Genomic DNA, 13171 nt, shown 5'->3' on the forward strand with positions numbered 1-13171 from the left:
ATCTGATAGTGTTGTTTATAAGGATAAAAAACTGGTTATATTTTCTTCTCGTGAGTAATATTTACTAATCTATGGCGCATGGCCATTGCTATGACTTCATATAATACATAATATACAAAGTTCTGACGTAGCAAAACAAAAAGGTTTGGATTTGTCGCAAAGAATTTACCGACCTACTGTTTACTGTGCCAAACGTCAACAGATTTGTGTTTTTTTGCTAAAATTAATTCAACGTTCATACTTCATTTTAAACTGAAGTTACGTTTGATGACATTTATTTGTTCATGTTTTAAGACGCCTTGATATAGCGACGGGCGTTTTAGGCATACGTTTTATGTAGATAAAAATTGTAGTGTATTTTGCGAAGAGTCAACTAGCTCATTCATTCGACATATAGAATTAAATAATAATATCGGTATAAATCGCTTTTGACGTGAATAAGTCTTTAAATTTGCTACCAAACGGGGGAAATCCAAAAACCTAATGATAACAAAATCGGGGGATACAGTTTGGCTTTGTAGTTTCACAGTATTTTCATTTCTCACTAGTGAGTCAATTCAATCACAGAATAATAATATTATGGTTCAGTTTTCCCCATGTTTAAGTTACTGTACTAAACCATAGAGTAACCTTTGTTTCATACACTGACTTCCTGTATAGGTTACTAATGGTAGGTACAATAGGTAACTTCGACAATGACACTAAATGGCGATTCTTTTCAAAAAAGATCGATCCTTGAATCGATTCGAATCGAAGTGTAATAAATCGATTCACAAAAAATTCGGTGTCAGACATCCCTAATTGACACTGACAGAACTTCTGTAATACAAAATTCGTAAGTAAAATATCTGTCACTTCTGTCACAGAAGTGACAGATATTTTACTTACGAATTTTGAAAATAAGAAGAGACTATTTTAAATAAATAATGTAGTAATTTGTAAGATAACAGATTAAAGAATATCATCGTTATTGATTAAGTATTCCGTTTATTAATGATATATTCATAAAATGCACAAAATGTTTATATTTGTGAATTCGAAAATTATACTTAGAACCGCAGTACGGTTAACGCCGTCTTTTATATTTCCTATAATTGGGAATCATAACGAGCATGATCACGATATTATAAACATGGGTGAACCTGAAACTCCTAAAACGGGTTTCGATAGAGTGAAGACGATGTTTAAGAAGAAGTAAGGAAAAAATCTTTCACATTATAGACTGAATTAACCTAAAATATTAAATTACATATTAAATTATTTGAAGGTGGTAGAATCCTTTGTGGTTCGACTCCGGCGGCACCACCGCCACATCTATTTCTACCTAATAACAGCAGTGTTAGGCGCTGCTGTGTTCAGGTTTGAAGGGTGTGGTAAGGGAGACAGACTTTTCCGAGGCGTTCCAGCTTAGTCATCAGGGGTAGCGGCGCATCTGTGGCCGACCTCAGGTAGGAATATCTAATCTTATCTGGGGTTGATTACCTATGTCCATGTGCAGTAGCCACTTACCATCAGGTGGACTGCATGCTCGTCTGCAACTTCTATATTAAATAAAAAGAAATAACTATGATCACAACTTCGTTGAAGAGTGTATCATAGGAATAAGAGAGCTTCCGTGCTTCCACACTAAATGTACAATATAATATAATCGAAAAAGAGTGTGTGCATTTCCCTAACAACTCAATGAATTGACTCAGTGTATAATCTATTAATAATCAGCAACCCATTATGAAGTAAAATGAAAAATATAATGACTATAGAGCATTTTTAATAATTTATTTCCAGTGAGTTTGATGAAATCTCTGCAGAGCTCAATAATGTAGTGCAAATGACCCTTTGTGGATGTTTTTTTGGTGCATGCATGGGAGGATTTGCTAGATCTAAAGATGCCTATGTGAACTTTATTGAAAACAATCAAGCAACTATTTTTAAATCAACTATGGAAGCTAAGGTAATATATATATGTCGGAGGAAGAGTCAGAGTTATTTAATATAGCTTTAGCTATACTGTTACTTTAGTATTTTAGTAAAGTTATTGGTACTTGATCAATCGAAGGGTTAATTGCTTTAAATTATAATTAACAGTATTGTATAGCTTTTGTATTAGAATCAGAGCAGAGACTTTAAGAGGTCTCTAGTGGAGTCGAGGTATGTGGCGGCGCGGTGGGGAAACATGGATAAGAACTGATGTGAGTGATCGAGGTGGATCATTATTTCGTTGTGCTTTGGAGCGTGTAGTCACTACCTTGAACCTGCTGCTCAAATCCTTTGTTTGTAAAGTAATATTAGTAGCATAGTATAGTTATTTTGTAAATCCGAAGTCATAAATGTAAAGAACAATAAATATTGTGATTACTGTATTTGTGCCTGCATCTACCCTATGACAACGCCCACAAAACCTATAGATTCTATCAATGATGTCGATGAGAGCCGTCCTTCTCCGACATATAAATTGTTTATTTAGATTATATATAATCATTTTGATATAATAATACTTGTATACTTGTATACTTACTGTTGTATGTGTGAAGAATCTTCATTCACAAATAAGTCAAAGTTGACTAATATTTCTCCTGAATGAAAAAGGTGCTAAACCGATGTGGTTTGAACAGGGAGCCACATGCCATCTATTTCTAGCATCAAGAATTTGTTCATTCACCTATGATTACAGTGTTATAAAAGAAAATTATAATTACACTTTCAGAAAAGACTACAAGATCATGTAACCGTAGCCTTTGCGAAAGGTGCATACCACTGGGGTTGGAGGCTTGGAATGTTTTCAGGACTATTTGGGTAAGACATTAGATTTAAATAAAACAGTAATTCATATTCCTTCAATAGACAATGAGTTTAGTGAATTTGTAGGTATGTATTGTAAAAAACATAATTACAATAAAAATTAATATGTAGTTCCAATTTGAATGTTAATTAGAGTATATTGATATATCTGTCTATTATAAAGCTATTTTATAAGGTGCTAAAAATATATTAGATATTGATATCAATATTAGATCAAAATAACTTAAGTACGAATGAACCTACATAGATATATACAAAAATCTCATTGACATTGTTTGATCAGAAGCTTGTATGTATGATATCTGATTTGTATATAAAAGGTAATATTAATCAATCATTTTAATTTTCGTTTTTTTTTCTCATCTATATAGTCATTTATTTATTTATGCACACACATTTTTATTTCAGATTATTTACCACAACTTTATCAGTATACCGAGGTGACAACTCTTTAGTTGATTATGTATCTGCAGGTGCTATAACAGGAGCACTTTATAAAGCTAATCTTGGTCCAGCTGCTATGGTGGTGGGAGCCGGTTTAGGTAAGTCATATCTGTCATGACATCACATTATATTTTTAGTACACTTTGGACCAAAAAAAGAGACTAATGTGTAGAAATAACTTTTTTGAATAGTTTTATTTACTTTGTCTATACTGAGTTATATTAAATTACTAGCGGACCCCTTGTACCACCTCAGAATTTATTTATGAAATATATTTCATATTTACATACCTTTTAATCCTTCCCTGTACTGCCACACTGTAATTCTAAACTAAAATTAGCCAAATCGGTCCAGCCTTTCTCGAGTTTTAGCGAGACTAACGAACAGCAATTGGTTTTTATATATATAGATTATCTCACTGCTGGTATGAGTTTCCTCTCATAATGAGGATTCGCCATAATTCACAATGGCATATGCATAGGTTTCCATATAATGTTTGTATATGTTTTATCATGATCACCAGTGATATTTAATTTCAGTAATATCATATTTTCTAAAACCAGATGCACAGTTAAGTTTTCTCTGACTCCCAGTGTGAGAGATCATAGTTCATATAGTTAAGTCATTAATTCTTATAAGTTTTTGTCATTGTTAAATATTACATACTCTACTTTCGCAGGTGCAGCATTGAGTCTTATTGGGGGGTTATTAATATTTGGAGTGTTGAAAGTAACTGGCAGAAGTATGGATGATATCAGAGCTTCAATGTATAAATTAAAAATAGCAAGGTATTTTTTTTTTACTTTAACTCTGTCTTTAAGATTTAATATGCAACAAATATTGCCTTACAACCACATAATTACTTAATTAAAATTATTTTACAGAAAAGAACAATATGATCAAGCTGTTGAAAAATCTGCTGTGGAAAAACACGACAACCTCACCAGGCATCATGATGTCCTGGTACAAGAGAAAGGAGTGACACAAGTAGATAACCTGGGCTAGCTCGTTTCATAGCATAATAATTATTGAATGTACCTTCACATTCATATGGGATATGAACAATTTTTCGTTTGTATATCAAAGTGTAAATAAGCATATTTATGTAGTCGTAATGATTTAAAAATACAAGATTATAAACAATATCCCTACATTTTTTTAACGTTGTGCACGGTGATAAAACTTTTTATGGTTTGACACTGCCACATTTATTTTCACTTTATAATCAATTTCGTTGATCGCTGCTGTGTTCTAATTGTTTTGAGTTTGCTTGAGGCTGCGGTAAGTGAGACATACTTGAGGTTTCATTTTAAACGCCTGGAGACATTGCTCCAATGCCTGTTTTTGGTTGTTATTGGATGTATTTCGTAAATTTTCCCAAAGCGGACTTGCTTGCTCAAGCAATCAATTATCAATTACAATAACGTCAATTATAATAATCTATTACCGGTCATCAGAGACGGGTTTCTGTATTATATGACCAAATAATCCACTGTATTTAGTCTTGTCTGTTGCTACCATCATACCAACTTCACTGCTGCTTTATGCCGAAATAGACAACAGGAAAACTACAACTTATTTTTAATGCATTTTGCATCTTGATATTACACATAGCACATCACAGGAGGGGTATGGTAATATTAATAATAAAGCTACAATCATACGTAAAAGCAATTTATTGAAACTGTTTTCTAAAGGCGCATAAGACAGTAATTAGATTATACAAAAATAGAATAAAGTATTTATTCGCATTTTGTGCATAATAGTATCATTAACAAATAAAAATATTATGTATGTAGAAGTCCTCTAAGCAATAATTGATATAGATTAAAGTAATTCATAAAATCTTATTTCAATACCTACATACTAGGTATTCATATAAATGTATGTAAAACTTGAACTTACCCAATACAGTGAGCAGACAAATAATGTTTTACCTACTATTTTATAAAAAGGGCAAGAATAAAAAATTGTACACATATTATTTCATCATTACTTTTGCAATCAAAACTCAATTTTTTAACAATGTACAAATAGGTACAGTCAGTAATGACATGTGGATGTAGAAGAACAACATTATCTGGTAAAAATTCCTAATTTTACATAAAGATTTCAAATTTGTATGAAAGATTTCACGGATTGATAGACACCAAACCGCATCTGCCAAGCGTGGTGGAGTATGATCTTAATCCATAATATGGGTGGTGTGATAGTTTTTCTTACATAAAGATATACTTTTGACCCCCACTGTCTCAGCAGAACATAGTCACTATCACACAAATTCAAACTGCCAATGCATATTGCACATGCATAAATTGACAAATTAATATTACAATAAATACATAATTATAATGTGTTAATTATTGAAATATCTGTAAAAGCCAATGAAACCAGAAAGTTTTTAATAATTAGAAAAAAAGTGCAAAAGAGAAAGATTATCTTAAAATATACATTGTAATTCATATTATTTTACGAGAAGATAATATTTATATTTCAAATGTACATATTATATGTATGTTATACATGCGATATTTTAAAATAAATACGATAGGCAAATATAATAAAACATAAATAATTTCCTATAGTAATATAATAGTGAAGTAACAATTCAAAAATATGTATATTTTAGATATTTACTTTTATCTTTAAGAGTATTACAAGTACAACAAAAATATTTTTTAGTAGTTGTAATATATAATTGGCATATCACCACAATTTTAGATCATAAATATTTTCAGGACTAACAAAATTACATTTTTATAAAACATGATTCACAGCTTACATAGTAGAAAAAATACCATTTTTAAGATAAAATATGAGAGCATATAATATAAACCTATTTTTTTTTATCAAACAAGAGATCTTGTTTGAATCTTTAGCCTTATACAAGTGGTATACATATGTTATATAACATATTCTATATACTTTGTGCTGTAAATAACAGTGTTCATTATATTTCTATTCAATACTGTAAGATCAATACACATTTGCGTCAGTAAAATTATTACATTATTATGCCAAAAGGGAAGAAAGAGTCAGGAGTACATTTCTGGAAATCTACAGAATATGTTACTTCTTAGATTATAGATGTCTATCCCATGTGGTGGTTAGTTACCAGAATTTGAAAGTCCTACCTCCTAAAGACTGGACATTAAGAAAAAAATACCGTACATCTTAAAGATTGATACCTATATAATACTCGTCTTATATTTATTGTACAGTTATTTAATGATATTCAAAGTTTCAGCTGATATTAATCAATACCAGTTTTTATAGCTATTGACCAATGTGCAATTTTTGCTACCAGTGAAGATGCACTAATGCAAAGTGATATTTCATGACTTGGCTCCGAAAGTAACCAACAGCAATAACGTGGTCATGGGTATGTTAATTAAAAATAATATATATTTTTTTATCTTCCATGGTTGTCATACTTAGGACCGTCGAATTGTATTTATTTGCAGACTGCTTGTTCATCTGTGCTGGCTGGAGTTATCTTTGACTAGACTTGTGTGTTAGAAGAGCGACGGAACTTTACTTTACTTTTTTAGTATATTTGATGTATGGTGTAAATCAGATAGACGAATTCTTATACTGTACATAATTTCATGATAATTTAAAAACTTTAATACTTTACAAATCTGTTTACATATTAATAAGAATAAAATTTCAGCCAATTTTATAAATCACAATTATTGAGTTGACTGAGCCTTTGTTATTCTTTTAGCTCCTCTATTGGGTGGACCCTTTGGTTTAGCAAACGCTGGTCTATGTAGATTCCTCTTAGGATGGATCTCATCATACAAAAATTCTTCTGTCAGTTCTTTCCCATCATCTATTTCCAACTGAGAATAAAAAATAAAAAAAGGAAATTAGAATAGTAGAATTTACATAAACTTTGTAAATTTCTATACATACTAAACTTCTTTAAATTTCATGACTATTTCTCTACTTACTCTTTTCGCAATCTCAAGTCCCATTTTTTCAATAATGTCTAAAAATTGTCCTTTGCAACTAGAGTACAACATCCGCTCTTTTATACTGCACTTGTATCCAGGCATAGAGTAGATGAACACTGCAAAAGTTGTACAATCGTTATACATTATGCCTAATTATGTTTCGTTATAAAAGATAATTATAATTACTAACAATCATAGAGGATTTATTTAATATTTCTGCAACTGTTTCATACAAGTGGAACTTACAGGCCTCTTCTTATAGGAAGCCCAGTGGAATATAATTATTTCAGTTTTAATTTTTACAGCTTACCCATACTTTCCATGTGGTCTCCTTCGTGAGTGTGCTTGAAGATGTACAGGTGGTATCTTGCCTCATCGTTTGGCACTTGTTCAGGCAGTTGTGTAAGTGTTATTACTGCTGCTTTTGAGAGGTTAATTTGTTCTTCTTCTAGGTCTGAAAATTATAAATTATTAAATAAATACTAGCTGACCCGGCAAACGTTGTGTTGCCATATAAATAAAAAAAAATGTTAAGGGTGAACAACCTTTATCACTTAGGGATATAAAAAAATAGATAGTAGCCGATTCTCAGACCTGCTCAATCATCATCAACCCATTACTGTCCCACTGCTGGACACGGGTCTCCTCTCATAATGAGAGGGCCCTACTCAATATGTATATAATATTTGGTGAAAATCCGTAAAGCCATTTCGGAGGAGTATGGTAACTAACATTATGACATGAGAATTTTATATATAAGAATATCTGTATACATGCCATATCCAAACTTATGTTATACTAGTTGTATATGCAGTGGAGCAATGGAACATAAGTATAATATATCAATTTATGTATTAGGTGTTATCTGAGATAATGGTGAAACTCAATTTGACCCACCTATTTTAAACTGTAAATAGTTGTAGGAACCACGTTGGAGATCAAATATACCCTGTTTTGCTGTCTCTGTGATGGGAAAAGCAACTCCACCCATTGTTGATTGTCTGAAAAATATAAATACCAGGTCCAGTCAAGTCCATTTATGTATATTTTGTAGATAAACTTTGCCCATAGCAGACTATTTTGACATAAATAAACTAAACAATCTAGTGTCGCATATTTATAAACGCCTAATATCAGAGTTTTAACAAAAAAAAAATAACTTAAATTTTGCCATTTATTACTCATTTATAAATAGTGGAGAGTTTGTCAAAAAAAAAAAATCTATTACCTTTTTAGGATCTCTATTTACAACATAGTAAATTTGCATACAAAAAGGAGATAATTGGTAACAAAACAACACATATTTCTGCTTTATAATAGAGATGCTCCTGGTTTGTAGTTTGAAGGGTATGCTAAGGATAGGCTCTTGCACGGGCATATAAACTGAATCATGTAGTATGCATGAGTTGGATTAAAATACCATTGTAGGGTTGATTACAGCTGATGTACATGGGCAGCAACAACCATTTACTGTAATTTGAACAATGTGTGGGTTTTGTTAATATTTAAATAAATATATTTTACCTGGAATCCGTACTGTAATTTGGTTCATGTTCATTTTGCTGAAGTTCTTTTAATGCTTCTTCTCTATCTGTGAGAGGTGCCGGTGCATTCACCCCACTGACATGTGCTTTGTATCCTTTAAGAGACACTTCATCCTGTAAAAAGTATACAAATCGTAACAATTTTTTTGTTGTCTCCATACATTATTATGTATAGATAAAAGACAAAGTTTAACATATTGTCCACCTAATATTCACTTCAATCAACTTCAAAGATTAAGGTATAATAATACCTAGTCTAAATAAGAAAATCTAGTTACTGAAGTGCAGGCTGTTACCTAAAACTTATACATGTGGGTTAAATAAATACAATACATAGGAAATATACCTTTGAAGTAGCATGCATCTCATCTTTTATATGAGATGAGCCAAACTCCTGCTTGAGGGTGGCTTTAGTGGATGCATACAACATCTTGTGCCTGACAGCTGCATTGTCTGGAGACCAGCTCAGCAGCAACCATTCATGACCTAGGGAGTTGGTGGAGTCAAATCTGTGGATAGTAAGTAAATATTATACAGGGTGAATTTTTCAAATAGGCCTTCAGGGTGAAATCCGAAAGTATAAGGTTTAGCGAAAAATGGTACGGTAAGGAGGTACTAGGCCGATTTTGATAAAAACTAAAACTGCATCATTAGTTTTTTAAAATATCTTTTTTCCTAGCCGGGAATCGAACGAGTTCATTTTGAAAAAAAGAAATACATCCTCTATATTAGTCCACTATCTGATAGTGTATCTTTAGATATAAGGAACAAATTCTGAAAAGTAATGTTACGTGACAAATTAAAGGAATGTATGAGAATACCAATATGTCGTGCAGTCTACCTGTTATTAATAAATGCAAGTTGTTGATGCAGCAAATTTTGTATAGTATAGCTGAGTTTCAATAATACAACACAATATAATTAATAACAGAAATTTTAATTTTCAATTGTATACATAGTGCTGTGTCAACAGATCATTATGTTTTTTGAGAACTTTGGTGACACACAGTGTGTGTACAAGTAGATTAAAATATGTAGTAAGATATTACAGTTTAAATGTTTATATTATACTTATGAGCTTACCTGTATAGTATGTAGCAAGGAATTTCATCTTCAATCAACGATGGTACATATTTGTCAAAATCTTGCTCCCATGTACCCTTCACAGGTTGATATTTGGATAAGGTAAGTTGTTCTGAAAATGATAAACACAATAATTAAAATAAACTCTTTCTTGAATATTTAAAATAAAATGTGGTCATTTTGGATATTAAATCATTATGTCATATAAACATCAACCCCAAAGTTTTGTCTTATATTTTGGAGTGGAGTATTATCCACATCTTATTTAGGTGTGAGATCTGATCCCAGATATGAACATACAGTGTTGCACGCATGTGCAAAGGAATGATAAATGGCCTTCTCTACTAAATACCCCTAAAGTATGCTTTTCTAATTGGACATTCTAGAAATACGAGAAAGGGATAATGATAATTATTTTTAGTATCACTGATGCTACCTTTATTTTATACATAAATCTTTAGTAAGGCAAAATGGAAATGAAGTGGCTGTTGTGGTTTGCCACAAGATGACAATCAGTTATTTATAGTATCTATGTATACATAAAACTATGCTACCTACCTGGAAATGCAAAGTACCCAGCTGAGGGTTTGCAACATTCAGAATTTTCACATATTTTTTTAGATGTTTATTTATTAATCTAATGTTTAAACTTACCATTTTCAATGCTAACTTTCAAAACTCTTATTTTGCCATCTCTGCATTTACCAAAGTATTTCATTAATTCTGCATTAGCTGTAAGAAAATATTCATAATTGGTTTTATTGGTTTAAGGCCATAGGCATAAATTAAATACACAAAACCTAGACGTATATTTCACATTATAATATCGTATAATGCTCTTGTCATGAAAATAAACTTTGTTGCATTTATAAATTTTACTTTTTATCTAACAAAAGAAAAGACTTTACCAAACCATAATAAACCATGTCAAACTAAGTAGGTGTAAGTGTTTGGATGTAACAGTAGACATTATACTGTATGAGCTGCAAACTGTGGCACATTCTCTGTCTTAGATATAGTAGTAAGAAGCTAAATGATTGAATTCAGGACCTTAGTAGTAGCTAGTACTAGGAGTACTACTACCTGGTAGTAATATCTCTATAAGTATAAGTTGTTGATTTGCTATGGTCACCAACATGCATAGATTAGCCCAGTGACTATGGCAAGGCCTCATATATCTGGCCTCACTCCAGTTGGGGACAGAACTCATGTATGATTTTTTTTTTAATAATGGTCTTAGATTATAACTCCACAAATGCTTGATCAAATATAAAGGGATGTATTATTATCTATATTATAGATAGATTTTTACCCAATCTGTTGAATTGGTTTATTCAATCTTCAGCTGATGTTTCCAATATCTGACATGTTTGTCTATATAAATCTATTATATTTCTAAATATCAAAACTTATGCAATAAAATAATTATTGATACTTCTTTACTATAAGCAAAGAATACTAAGTGATAAGTTTTAGTTATTTTGGTTAGTTCAGTTTTACAGTTTACAGGTTAAACTAAATAGCCACAGCTTACTATATAACACTATAAACTTCTATGCTGTTACACATATGGAATACGAAGTAGGTATAAAGATATTATATTGATTAAACTATTTTTAGCTACAATCTCCCCTGAATTTAACGCCCAAAGCGGCTAAGGGCGTTGTGTATTGATTAATTACATTTGAGATTGATAAATTTATCACAACAACGATAATAGTAACTCGTAACACAATTTTGTTAATAAGTATAGCAAAACAAAGCCTTAATAAGTATTTTACATACCTTGTATACCGGTTTGATGGGACATTTTGATGAAGTGTCGCCCTTATTGATATTAGTATGTAGACATAAAAGAATGATTTAATTTTCTATTTCTAACGGGAAATTCATGTGGGAGGACGATCTGCGGTAAACAGCAAGAGCAGCGTCAATTGTCAAATTTGTTTCAGTCAGTGTCATAGTCACTTGTCATTTTCTTTATTATTATAACCATAGACTTTATAAATCATAAGAATACGAAATTTTGAAATAATTTGATTCAAAATTTTATAGCGAAATACAACATAATGATCATCTAAGAAATTATTCATTAAGTTAACATAACATTTACAAAGGCATAAAATAATTAGTGCGATTATACACTAAACACATGCAGTGACATCTGTTGAACAAGACGCTGTACTATAACGTCAACAACTATTTCTAATAATGTCAAAACATACTGATTCTCAGAGTCATCTGTTGTTTAGTAAAAGAATAAAATTTTAGTTCTACTTCGTTACAATAGAGGACTAATGATACCAGCAAATTACTGAATTTTATAATGCATAAAATAACAATGCATAAGATAATACCCGATCCGAGGCGTCTGAAAATATTTCAGTATTTGAATATTGAGAGCATAATTTATAAGATTGGGAGTTTGAAAATATTTCTAATTACATTAATTAAAATTTACCCATAAATTTAATAATATTCCTAGGATTTAAAAAATATTGCATGTCACCTTATTAAGCAATTAGCAAAAGTAATAATAATAATGTGGGTAAATTATTATTATTATTTTTTTTATAATATAGGAGTAGCAGACGAGCATGCAGTCCACCTGATGGTAAGTGGCTACTGCTGCCCATAGACATCTGTAATCAACCCCAGACAGGATTAGATATTCCTACCAGAGGTTGGCCACAGATGCGCCGCTATCCCTAAGGACTAAGCTGGAACGCCTCGGAAACGTATGTGTCCCTTACCACAAAACGGAACACAGCAGCGCCTAACACTGCTGATATTAGGCAGAAATAGGTGTGGCGATGGTGCCGCCGGAGTCGAACCACAAGGGGTTCTACCACCTTCTTAGAATGACTTCATTATTTAGGTACTAATGACACATGCAGACCGACAAATCATACATCATCATCAGACATAAGATTTGTCGGTACATCGTATGATTTGTTATTAGTAACTTAGTAGATCAAGTGTTCAAGATCTAGAATGTTATTTCTAAGTGAGCGTGTGGGCTGTTTGTGCGTGTTCTACCATCTGGAATAAGGAATGTTTTGAAGAATTGATTAGTTTCGTATCTCGTGATATAACTCGTATCTTTGTACCTCTATTAATAGCTACACTTATAACCAATGTTTTTGCGGTATTTTTTTTAAATTTCATTTATAATATTATATTCCTATAATAATTATAACATTATTACAGTGCACTAATAACTTATTTTAGATATTTTATTTTCAAGAGATTGTCAGCGAAGGTAGCGATGTTAGATTACTATTAACGTCATTATATATCATAATAATAATAATAAAGTATTCAATAGGTATATCCAATGTT

General features: G+C 31.4%; 2 protein-coding genes across 2 annotated transcripts; one reads left to right on the top strand and one right to left on the bottom strand.

The window, feature by feature from the left end:
• The first annotated feature begins 868 nt into the window (after positions 1-868).
• 140up (RPII140-upstream gene protein) lies at positions 869-4388 on the top strand. Its single transcript, XM_073084170.1, has 6 exons — positions 869-1194; positions 1786-1951; positions 2705-2793; positions 3208-3341; positions 3923-4031; positions 4128-4388. The coding sequence occupies exons 1-6, from the start codon at positions 1010-1012 to the stop codon at positions 4246-4248; spliced, it is 804 nt and encodes a 267-aa protein (XP_072940271.1). The 5' UTR covers positions 869-1009; the 3' UTR covers positions 4249-4388.
• Positions 4389-4901: 513 nt separating this feature from the next.
• On the bottom strand, positions 4902-11774 carry twf (twinfilin actin binding protein). Its single transcript, XM_073084169.1, has 9 exons — positions 11615-11774; positions 10484-10561; positions 9830-9941; positions 9093-9255; positions 8727-8860; positions 8100-8203; positions 7513-7656; positions 7200-7318; positions 4902-7088 (listed from the first exon to the last, which is right to left on the bottom strand). The coding sequence occupies exons 1-9, from the start codon at positions 11637-11639 to the stop codon at positions 6936-6938; spliced, it is 1032 nt and encodes a 343-aa protein (XP_072940270.1). The 5' UTR covers positions 11640-11774; the 3' UTR covers positions 4902-6935.
• Positions 11775-13171: the final 1397 nt, after the last annotated feature.

Source organism: Epargyreus clarus, unplaced genomic scaffold (assembly GCF_041222505.1).
Source record: "Epargyreus clarus isolate Ecla_fem2 unplaced genomic scaffold, WU_Ecla_fem_2.2 ptg000021l, whole genome shotgun sequence".
NCBI lineage: Eukaryota > Metazoa > Arthropoda > Insecta > Lepidoptera > Hesperiidae > Epargyreus > Epargyreus clarus.

Coding starts and splice junctions, on each gene's coding strand:
- twf (XM_073084169.1), bottom strand. CDS start 11,639: ATGTCCCATCAAACCGGTATACAAG. Junction 8,204..8,726: donor AATTACAGTACGGATTCCAG/GTAAAATATATT, acceptor TATATTTTTCAG/ACAATCAACAATGGGTGGAG. Junction 7,657..8,099: donor CTATTTACAGTTTAAAATAG/GTGGGTCAAATT, acceptor TATAATTTTCAG/ACCTAGAAGAAGAACAAATT.
- 140up (XM_073084170.1), top strand. CDS start 1,010: ATGCACAAAATGTTTATATTTGTGAATTCGAAAATTATACTTAGAACC. Junction 3,342..3,922: donor GGTGGTGGGAGCCGGTTTAG/GTAAGTCATATC, acceptor CTACTTTCGCAG/GTGCAGCATTGAGTCTTATT. Junction 4,032..4,127: donor TATAAATTAAAAATAGCAAG/GTATTTTTTTTT, acceptor ATTATTTTACAG/AAAAGAACAATATGATCAAG.